Source organism: Equus asinus, chromosome 18 (genome assembly GCF_041296235.1).
Source record: "Equus asinus isolate D_3611 breed Donkey chromosome 18, EquAss-T2T_v2, whole genome shotgun sequence".
NCBI lineage: Eukaryota > Metazoa > Chordata > Mammalia > Perissodactyla > Equidae > Equus > Equus asinus.
This window is the reverse complement of record NC_091807.1, coordinates 19,106,899-19,118,904: the sequence shown is the minus strand read 5'-3', so window position 1 is coordinate 19,118,904 and position 12,006 is coordinate 19,106,899. Positions and strand designations below refer to the sequence as shown.

Below are 12,006 nucleotides of genomic sequence, written 5' to 3'. Positions count from 1 at the left end.
AGAAGCCTGCATCTGAGTACATGAGGAAGCAGGGGTATAAAGGGCTGGACGTATTAGCCCAAGGTAAACATTCTGTAGGATCATACTCCAGAGTTCCTTGATAGGTTGGCTGAGGCATTGCCAAGGCCTCCAATATAGTCCAACTTTCCTCTACTAATCTATGTTGTGCTTCCTTTTACAAGACAACTTGCAGCCCACACTCCATGTCTGTGTCTGCTACTGGATAATAAAACATGGAACAGTTGATACCAAAAGTAGGGGTGTCTGAAGAAGCAGGTGATAAGATAGGGTATGCATCAGTGAGTGAGATTCATAAGGTTTTTGAGATGTATAGAGGAAAGAGTAGCCTATTTACGAAGCGGTGCAAAAGGTTACCAGAGCAGCCTTGATCTGGGACAGCAGCAGGAAGAGGCACAGCAACAGGTCCAAGAAGTGGTTCAAAGAATCCTGCCACTTGGGCCATATGATTGATTCAGGATTCAGTGAGCCTAATACTGTCTAATATATTAGGGATGGGAAGAAATGTTGTGTGGAATTTGTGGTCAGCTCCAGTGGGAGTATTACAATGAAGTCCCTTGGTTTTGTGAGCAAAGTAAGGCCACATGCAGTGTAGAATTATAAACCTTTGAAAAAATAACTCCTGGTACACTGAGCAAGAAGAAATGACTGACCAAGAGATCATGATCAGACTATGTGGCCGTGTAACTGGAAATACCCATCATAACCTGGCTACCAACCCATTACATCATAAAGTCATGCTGCTCAATAACAATCTATTACAAATGAAATGGTCCATCCAAATGGAACAGACAATGCTCTCTTGAGAATTCCTCATCTTGCTGACTGAGGCTTTGTGGATCCTGCATTGCAGGTCAATTACTCCATTTTCCTAGGCTGTTTCCTTCTCCTCCTTTAAAAGGTGTTGATCCCTAATAAACACCTTGAACCTCAGTCTCCATTTAAAAGCTTCTTCTGTAGATGCATATTATTGAAAGGGGGCTATGTAATGGATTTACACTATAAAGACTCAATCATAAGGTGCTATGAAATAATCCTTTCCATTCTCCCACCTCTATCAAATTTTACCATTCCCTCTAATCTCATACACTTTTGCCACATGAAATACTAAGAGGAACAAGGCATACCAGGTCCACTCACAGAGTTTATAAGCTAGGGGAGAAGATAAATCACACAATTAAAAGAAATATAATATAATATGATATACTATATTTAAAAAATATGTAGTTCAATATAATGTAAGAAATACATTGTTGTTTCCTTGTCACTCATTCTGGGGCAAGAGAGAATTTTAGTGTGAGAGCACTTCAAGAAAGAAGGATTGGACTGGCTTCATGGTCTAGTGGTTAAGTTCAGTGCATCTGCTTTGGTGGCCCAGGGTTGGTTCCCAGGTGCAGACCTACGCCATTTATCAGTGGACATGTAGTGGTGGTGACCCACAAACAAAATAGAGGAAGATTGGCAATAGATGTTGGCTCAGGGCGAATCTTCCTCAGTATTAAAAGAAAAAACAATGATTGTGTGAGTACATTGTAGGATGGCCAGGGTAACAGGGGAATGCTGTTAAAAGGACCTAAATTTGTCTGATGGGAAAAATGTAAGTAAGGTTGAAGTGTTACTTTTAAAGAAAATCATAGAGACTCAATAGGTGTGTCTAACATAGAAAGTTTAGGTCAAAACTATGTTAAATATTCCAACAATAAATTATTGATGTAAATTTTACAGTAAACATAACTATGATTAAGCACCTCATATTTCACACTTCTATAAGCATAAAGCATTTGTTATTCTAATGAACAGCTTTACAAAAATGGTATATCTCTTTACTAAGGAAAAACAAATGCCAGACACACATATCCTTAGAATGTTAGGAATGGTCCCAATGGGATTACCCAGTTGCCTCCTGACTACGAATTGCATTTATGCTTTCCTCTCAATCACATATTTACATTCATGCCTGTTATTCAAATAGGGGGCTACACAACAGAACACTAAAAACTTGGGTTTTTATACATAAAATGAGATCACATTGCCGTTTGAGATACAAAGTATAAAGTCAGCGTTAAATAAATCAGATTACAAACATACACTTAATCTTAAGGAGAAAGGATGGCACCAGTCCGGCAACAGGAAGTTGTATGGAAAATTGAGTGGGCATGTTCCTAACATCCCGGAATTTTCCAGTATGATAATTCAAAAAGAGAAAAAAGAGACAGCAAATACTACACAATTGAGAAGAGGCCAGGCACACCCTACAGGGAAGAAAAAGAAAAGGCTGAAGTGGCTCTGCAACCTCAGCCACAACACTCCAACCTCCAAGATCATTGCCCCCACTTCTCCTTATAAGCAAAAGACTACAGGGAAGAAGAAAATCCTATCACTGGAGCAACGTGTCTTCCATCTAGGAGAGAAGGTGCTTGGTGCCTCTTCCCTGCCAGTAAGTAGAGATCACTCAAAAGGATGAGCAGATCCACCCGATTTGTCAGCATGAGGTGGGAATGGGGGAGTCTGGCATTTCCATCCTCATTTGGACTTCTGTTTTCACAGAAGATTAATCTGTCTTCTGAAATAGGAAAGCCACGAGGCAGTCTACGTTCTTACATTTTAGCTTAATAAGGATATCCAACTTTTCTCCAGGTCAAGTGGACACTGCATAAAATTGTTGGGCTACAGTTACACTCAAAACAAAACTTGCTGATTATAAGGGTGAGGATGTGTCAAAGGAGGTCAAGATGAGCAGTGTCCCAGCTGAGGGACCTGTATCTCCAAAAAGCTGTCTGATGTGGTTGCACTCCACATACGTACCCTCAGAGGGCAGGTACTTAGATGTCCGTGCCACAGAGAGCATAGGTGGCAGAAACAGCCCCAAAAGAACTACAGCACTGGAAAAATATGAGGTATTTGACTACTTTTCTCTTCCCTAGAGAAGATGTAGTTCATGCCACCTCCCCACTCTCAGCTTCCCAAGATAAGGTCCAGCTGTCATGGGTGTCAGAGAAAATGTGAGTGCTAAATTGGACTTCTTAAATTTTAGACTATGCAGGACTCAACTGCATGTATTTTTACTTGAAGATGACCACAGACTATTTGCCAAAGATGTTAGATAACAGAAAGAGAGATTCAAAAAGAATCCGTGAAAGCAGTATTTAGATTTTAACAGTCACGTTTGTATGACACTGAGTTGAGATCATGCAATGGTTTGGTCATAGGACTGTAACCTGATTTAATGTACATATTAAAGAAGAGTAAGCCATGGAAACAGAAAAAAAAAAAAGTATCAATGGAGATATTTTCCTCACGTGAAATTGAAAAACCCTAGCCATAGAACTTTGAACATTTTGGTCTCATTGGCAAGCTTTAAGCTGTCCTGGTCTGAGGGCAGTAAATATTCTTTTCATGTAACTTCCTTTATTGATATTCATGGCTCACTCAACAAGTTTCTGACTCATGTTTTTTTCCTATATAATTTACCCACAGGTAAAGATGTATATATACATTCATATATACACTGAATGTTTAATTTCTGGGACAGTGACTTCTCATTGTAAATTAACAAATGTTCTTTGTTATTGTTATTATATATTAATTTTATAAGCATGGAAATCTGCTTCTGAGATTGGGGTCAAGTTTTTGAACTTGATTGACTTGGCCAGATTAAAGCCATCGTAAATTCTCCATGATGTTGCAACTTTGTAAGAAGTCTTGGAAAAATCTGTTAACCTTCTCCCTGAGGGTGGACGGCTGTGGTGGGGCAGTATTATTGTGCCAAGTTTGATTTTTATAATGTTTGGAATTAACATTACTTTTCTTTCATGGTTGTGCTTGAGCACCCACTTCTAGCATTCTGCCTTGTCAGAAATAATTCATTTTCTCTTTTTGTCTCTTACCTTTCACCCTCTCTTGCTTTTTCTCTCTTAAAAAAATATCATTCCTGCATCTGGGGTAATAATTTCTTTTACTAGAGTCCTTGAACTCACTCACTCATTCTTTCTGGGCATTATCTTTATAAATCTTCTCTCCTGAAGTACAGAACGTGTGCACGAAAACGTTGCCTATCCAAAATCTCTCATCATTATAAGAGCTGACCTGTTTGGCGGCATTATTTGAAGCATGTGGTAAATAATTAATGATGAATAATATTTCTGACACTTCTATTAAAAACCTGTAGTTATTCTCAGTAAAAACTGAACAAGCAGGTGTTCACACAGGTGAGCCCAGAATGATTTTATCTGTTCTGTTTCCATTGTCCACCAGGATAATTCTTCACAGGAAGGTTCATGTCTTTTATAGAATCCTTACACCATTTGTGTTAAGAGCAAGACAAGGCAAGCAGAGGAGGGATACTATAAAGCAATGATTTCCTTACTATCTTGTACTGTTTTTTTGGGTCACTCAACAGACTTCTATGTCCCAACCAACAGAGTCCAACTGTTAATTTATTATTATTTCCTACTTTACTTTCTTTTCCTTTTAATGAGAAAACAAATCACATTTTCACTACATGATGAAATTCTACATAAGTGAAAAGAAGTGCTGTAAATTGTTTTAACTTCTCAGAATTAGCTAATTCTATTACCGAAAATGCCATGATTGGTAGTAAAATGTTGAGTTTTCAAAACACCATTTTTTTTGAGGAGGAGGAAGATTAGCCCTGAGCTACATTTGCTGTTAATCCTCGTCTTTTTACTGAGGAAGATTGGCCCTGAGCTATCATCCATGCCCATCTTCCTCTACTTTATATGGGGACGCCTGCCACAGCATGGCTTAACAAGCAGAGCCATGTCCGTACCCGGGATCTGAACCGGTGAACCCCAGGCCGCCGAAGCAGAACGTGTGAACTTAACCACTGTGCCACTGGGCCAGCCCCTCGAAACACCACTTTGAAATAAATCTTAGTAGACAAGATGAATTTTTATAGCTGGCTTCCTGAAAACATATATAAGACATCTGCATTTTACAGTATGACTTTCACATCTACGTAAGGAAGAAATGTTATTAATAAATGAAAAACAATCATATCTTTTAGAATAGTCTGCCATCAAATCTAACATTTTGCAATTGTTTTTCCACCACTCAAATTTCAAATATTAATTTTTTTCCACCAAATTGAACTTTGGGGATTTTGCTAAACTCTTACATCATTACTAAAGATAGAAACTTTTCCGTTATTAAAGTTATTGTCAAGAAGAATAGGGCAGTGGAAATATCTTCCCAACACTACCTTATTAAAGAAAAAATGTACACGTTGAAGGAAAATAAAAAGCTGTTGACACAGGCATATTGAAGATCAGCCTGAATGAACCAACACACTTTGAAATCATTGACTCACTTTGAACTCCATGGGAGCGTACTATTTTCCAGGTTTCTGAAGCCACTTCTTTGACATCTACTTGATAGTGATGGATAGGCACACCTCCATGGGAGTCGGGCTTGTTGAATGAAACCTTGGCTGTGGTCTGTGACAGCTCTATAATCTTCACTCCATAGGGACTGGATGGCACATCTACAAAGGATCAAAAACAAAGGAAATATAACCCAGGTAATGTGGACAGCCATTATTAAGACTTATGGTGCTCTGAGAATTAGGAAGAAAAGAAACTCCCTACCTTTGTCACAATATATTTGAATTACAAAGCTTCCATAAACTGCTGAATGATCTCTTCAAATTGTTAGGAACTATACACTAGTTAGTCTTTATTACCATAACAAGTAAAGAGTGAAATATTCAATATTAAATTTCATTCAAAGAATAATTTTACTTCTCCCTTTTCTATACAATATAAACATTCTATTTACATTCAAGGAAAACAAGCGTGTGTGTGTGTGTGTGTGTGTGTGTGTGTGTGTGTATGAAAGAGAGAGACAGAGAAAGAATGCAGGTATAATTAAAATATAAGAAGAAATAAAAATTTTATTAAATGTGAAGTTTATAAAAAATGTCATTATGATCCAAATAAAACTTCAAGTTATCTGTTTTAATTTCATCTATGTATTATTTAATTAAAATAAACCTTTAGCTGAGATACCTGTTTTACTCCTATATTTAAAAATCACCATAAAATCTTTCTTGTGTGTGTTTTTGTATCAAATTTTTTCTATTTTGTATTACTCACATTATTTCAAGCTCAACAAGATATCCTGGGTGGAACTTTATTTTCTTTTCTAGTATACAAAACTTTACAAAGAATTATCTGAAAGGCTGAACAGCAAAGAGGAGAAAATGAGAGAGAAGAAAAGTCTCAATGAGGGAATCAATGAAACCCCTGCTCCAAAAACATGAAGAGTTAGATGCATGCTAAACTTTAAAGGAATCCCTCTGTACCCTTGTCTGTGTCTCGATCTCTCTCTCTTTCTTTTCAATATTACATTTGCAATTATCATGATGTTTGGAAATTTACATATAACCTGTAAATTATATGCATATATTATATATTCTATAAATGTATAAATAAATATATAATTTCATCTCTGGAATTAACTTTACAAAAACAAACAAAGAACTTGATTAAGAATAATGCAGTAAATGTAAACTTCTCTTCTGATATAATAAACATTCATATAAATATCTCCAATGCTTGTCAAAAGTCAAATGCCTTATTTACTAGAGTTTAAAGAGAATAATGCAGATCAGATAAAAATACGCCTTATAAATAGTACTAGGCAAGAGCCAGGAGGGTGGGTTTATGGCCTTTTGGATGTGAGTAAGGCAAAGAAATGCAACACTGCATTACAGCTCTAATTAGTGACTGTAAATTACTTGAGATCCTATGAAATGCATTATGTTATAACTCTAAGGTTTGGAAATAAATGTGCAGAATACTGATGCACCCAAAGTCAAATTGCTATTAAAATCTTATCTGGAAATAAAAATTTTAAATTATCTAAATAGTCTATTTAAGCTGTTATACGTAAAGATTATCATAGTTTTCACGTTTCTTTAATTCGTAGGTTATAACTGTAGGTTCTTTTCGTCTTTAGGTTTGATGTAAAGTTAGCAGAGGAGGAAAAAAAACAAGCTGAGTGACTCTCTAATGTCAACTAGGTCTAAGTAGGGCATCACAGCAATTATAATCTTCTGTCTGAGGACACATTTCACAAGGAAAGGTCCCAAGTACTGGGGGAGGAGGGAGAGCTGTGGCTCCTCATGGGCTCCTACCTTTGACCATAGGGCATGCACATGGTCCTCGGTTCTTACCCTGTTCATAGAGGTACGTACCATTGGTTAAGCTGGATGCCTCAACATGGTACACCTACTGAGATATAGCCTGTTTTTTCTTAGTGCAAAGGTATCATCGCCAAAACATGGGCCAGTGGGTATCTTTTTCTAGGCACAGAGTCTATTTTCAGACCTGTTCACTCTTATCCTGGCTTTTTGTCTATATTTATATCCTGTTGGCTTCTTATTTCTGTTACCTGACCAAATGGAAAAACATACTTATGACTTGCATCTCTAGCATCTTCCTAAACGTTTTTTTTTTTACATTATGATTTTATACATCCAACCACCTACTGACTACTAAACTATTACATGCTTACACATGCGTCCATACAGATGTACATGCGACATTGAGGAAAATGACTGGAATATACTTAGTCCTCAGGAAATTTATGATAAATTAAATATTTTAGTAATTAAAAATAGCATACAAAGACACATAACATGTCCAAGTGAATAGTGTCTGATATGCCTAGAATCTCTAATTCTTCTCTCCATCCTCTCAATTGTTTTATAATCACATTCATCCTTGAGTCTATCTCTTACATAATTACAATTAGTCAGGAAGTTATTTTCATCTTTCCTGCATTATAATTCTTGTATCCACCTCGTCCTTCCTGTGTCCACTTTAACTCCCAAGCCCAGGCCCTATCTGCCTCTGCCTGTACTGCCATTAGTGGCTCTCAGCTTCCTTTTCTATTGGACATCTCACCAAATTTCAATCCATATGGTGCATAAATGCAAAATCAATCTTTCTAAAGCACCACTTTAATCACGTCACTTCCCTGAGGAGGATATTCAGGAGCTTTCTCCTCTTTACAATATCAAGGTTAAACTTTGCAATCTGCCTTTCAAGATCTTGAGTTATCTAACCTCAATGGGTGTATGCAAACAGAGGGTCATAGTGTGAAAGACTATCAAACACAGCTCAATGTTTCAAATGAGGCTTGTGCATATTGACTTCTATACACAATGCTCCTCTCATTGTTAGCATAATTTTATAAACTACTTCCTAGCACCTTCTATCTCAATAATTAATGAATGCCACTCATCACTGAATGAATAAAAATAACGACAATTGTGCAAACACATATTTGTTTACGTACCCTTTCTTTTCACCTCTATTAGTACCAGTCTAGTACTGGATTAAGAGCCTGGATACATATCATCAGAATCTATGGATCCAAAGTCTGGCCTTGCTACTTTTGTCAACTGCAATCTTAGACAAATAAATGCCTTAATCTTTTCAATCATTGGTATTTTTTTCTCTAAAATGGAGATTAGAATAATACCCACAGCTATGCTTGTTCTGAGCATCAAGTAATGTAGTGTACTTACCTGAAATATACTAAGCACTTAGTAAATATGAGTCATTGTAATTTTGCTATCTCTCCCTGATAACCATACTCCTTCTGTGACATTATTGTGTATCCATTGACATCTATCAACATTTTAGTCAAACGGAAGGTAATGGATACAATATTGAGGTTCAATTTAGTAATGCATGCTGTGTCTAACAGCAAAGAATTGGTGCTATGATCTAGGAGTCAGATAGAAACAATCTTTGGAGTTGTTGCATGACCCTCAGCAAATTAAACTGGTTGGGTATTAGTTTCCTCAGAAGCAAAATGGTAACAACAATACCAACCTTAAAGTTGTTGTTCTGAGGATAAGTTGATGGATATAAATCACTGGACATTCACTAATATTATTTTGACTTATCCTTTCTTTAAAATGGCTGCTAGTGTATAAATAATGTTGATAAACATGCTGATATTTATACAAATGCCTAAAGTTATAGTTCAATCAAAGCATAAATACTAAAACTTATAAAAAGTCAGCCTTGGTAATAATTTTATCTTGTAACAGGTAGAGGAACAATGGGAGGAGTTCCTCCTCTGACTTTAATTCTGATAAAATATAAGAATACAATTAAATAAAGAGGAACTAGCAAGTAAAGGGAAAGTACATGAAGCCTTATGGAAAGAGAAGAGGGCAATAATCAGATATACACATAGATGTCTGGAAACAAATTCAAGATAGTCCGTCAAATATGTTCCTCTGTCAAACAAAAAAGAATCCCAAAGTGAAGATACTTTCTATAAAGTAAAATTCTGAAGGTATATGTCCGAAAATACTCATGTGGAAGAAAAAGGAAAGGAACTAATAAATATAATGTGACTGCAAAGCAGATCTTGGATGAGTAAAATTTTTAATAAAATTTCAAAATGAAGGCGAATCACAGAATTACAAAACAATATTTCCTCAGGCTTTAGAATAAGCTAAGAGTATAATATGCTGAAGACAACAGCAAAATGGATGAGTTGTATATGTGTGTGTGTTTTAGCTCTTCACACTCTCTTCCTCAATTTCATCAATTCTCAGCAAATAACAGATTCAATATGAAAGGGAAAATGGATCTCATCAAGCAAGGTCACTCAAATTGTGCCCTATCACCTCTGGATGAACCTATAATGGAAGTGTGCCCTGCTCTTTTCCAAGGCTAAGCCCTCCATCTCTGAATGGCAGTTCTTGAACTTTTCTGCAGAGTACTGCATCATCAGAAAGCCTATCTCTTCTCTTTTCTTCTCATTTGGATTTTTAGTATCTTTTTCTTCTCTGTCCTAATACCATGAACTAGAAAGATCCTGCAAACGACAAACATTCTGCAATCCTACTCTCTTCTCAAGTAACAAACTCTTCTTTTGTTTCCCTGTCATTCTGTTTGAATATGTTGTTCCTAATTTCTGCCCCAGCATCTTTATTTCTTCTGAGAATTTGGTTTCCTAGAATGTTGGGAAACTGGCAACTAAAATTTAGTTCAGAGACCCTGACTCAGCTGTTACCCCACAGATGAGGATGTGGTATTGCTAAACTTAGATCAATTGGAAGAGTTTGATATTTGTAAAGTTTCCTTTAAGTGGAAGTATTTAAGTGAATTATTATTCCAGGATATTGTTTTAAACCCTATCCTAGATATTTTCTATTGACCATCCACATCAATTGCTATCATGTAAGCTACTCCCCTTTATCATAAGGAGTGGAAGGCTAAAATCTGCATTTCCCAGACTCACTTGCTGCTATGATTCTAAGTTCCACGGAGGCACTCAAGGAGTGTGAATGGCATTCCCACTTTTCTGAAAAGGTGCGTATGGACAAGAGGACCTGCAGATGTGAATGATGCTTAGAGCTGGACTTATTCCGCAGTCCAGTCACACAGTTTCTGGGGCAGGGTGGCTGTGATGTCAGCAGAGAGGTAACTTGGCAGATGGGCTTCCTGACCTCTGGTTAGCAGTTGTAGACTTGGTCTTGGACCTCACCTGTGGTATTTTGACCTTGAAGCCACAAAACTGGTGGCTATCTCTTGTCTTCCCTTTCCTCTGCCCTTCTAATACTTTCATGACCACCCGACTTTCTACATTAAAATTTTTCATGCTCAGTTTCTTCATTAATCTCCATCTGATAAAAGATCCAAATATTAAGGGAATTGTTAGATAAAGGATTGAACTTCTTAAGTTTAGTAAAACCCAAATATGCAGAGTGTCATTATCAACTGCACCCACCTTAGGGACTATGCTGAGATGGGTTTCACGTATTTCTGCTCTGAGTGGCCACCTTATTTCCAATAAGATTCTCTATATATTTTTCCTATTTCAACTGTGAGCTAATCTAACATTATAGCCAATCGGTATTACATCTCAAATGCTATAAACTTTTTCTCATTTCACTACCCATCTGGCTTTCTCCAATTGCCAAATACAAATCATTCTGCTATTGATATTTCCACAGCATTTGACGACATATGTTTAAAATTTTCTCCTCACAAGCAATTACACTTGTGATATATAATTTTTTTAAATTTTATTTGTTTATATACTTTTAAATTATCAATTAAAATGAAGTACTACAGGGATCTGTCCTTGATTATATCATTCTTACCTCTAATGTCCTCCATTGAAGTGCTCATTTACTCCTGAAGTATCAATGGAAATTATTTCCTCAAACATACCCAAGTCTTGACCCTTCTCACCAGTCATGGACTCCCATATCCATATTATTAGTTGAGAGTATCAACGATGACTCATAAGCAAATCAAATAAAACACACTGAATCCTTTATACATTCAAACTCATCTAAATCTACTATGAGCCAGGCAATTTTCTATGTTCTGGGGTAAACTTGAGACAGCAATCACTCCTTCTGTGGAGGTTATGTTCCAATTACATAAAAGTAATTATAATACATAAATTATTTATTATAAATACTGTGATGAAAAATTAATCAGGGAAGGGAGATAGTCTAGGCGGGGATAGGGAGGAGCCTTAAAGTGTTGTAATTTTCAATTAGGTGGACAAGAATATCTTTGCTAAAAAAAGGAATTTCTGACCAAGGACATAAAGGAGAAGAAAATGATTTATATGAAAATGCAAGAGAGAGAAAATAGGAAATACAAAGATGAAATAATGCCTTGAGTGTTTAAAGAATTAGGGAAATCTGCGTATAGTGGCACGACCAAGGTGGGGGAAAGGAGATCGTGTTCAGAGAAGGCCAGTTGGGGTGGAGGTTGGGACGGGAACCTTGTGAAGTCTGATAGCCTTTATAACTACTATAGCTTCATTTCTGATCAAAACAGTAAGCCACAGAAATGCTTTGTGTAGAAGAGAATTATGCTTTAATTTCTTTTAGTAGTAAGAAGCCCTGTTGATCTTTTATTTAAACTAAACTCTAGGGCGGCAAAGGCCAAAGCAGAGAGGCTAGTTTAGAAATGTTTG

At 36.6% G+C, this 12,006-nt stretch overlaps 1 protein-coding gene across 2 annotated transcripts in view; it reads right to left on the bottom strand.

The window, feature by feature from the left end:
* The window catches only part of NCAM2 (neural cell adhesion molecule 2), a 483,364-nt gene that overhangs the window by 91,470 nt on the left and 379,888 nt on the right, over positions 1-12,006 (bottom strand). For both annotated transcript variants that reach the window (XM_044751022.2, XM_044751023.2), the window contains exon 12: positions 5,348-5,521. In XM_044751022.2, coding sequence (XP_044606957.1) covers positions 5,348-5,521 — 174 coding nt within the window. The remainder of the gene's footprint in view (positions 1-5,347; positions 5,522-12,006) is intronic.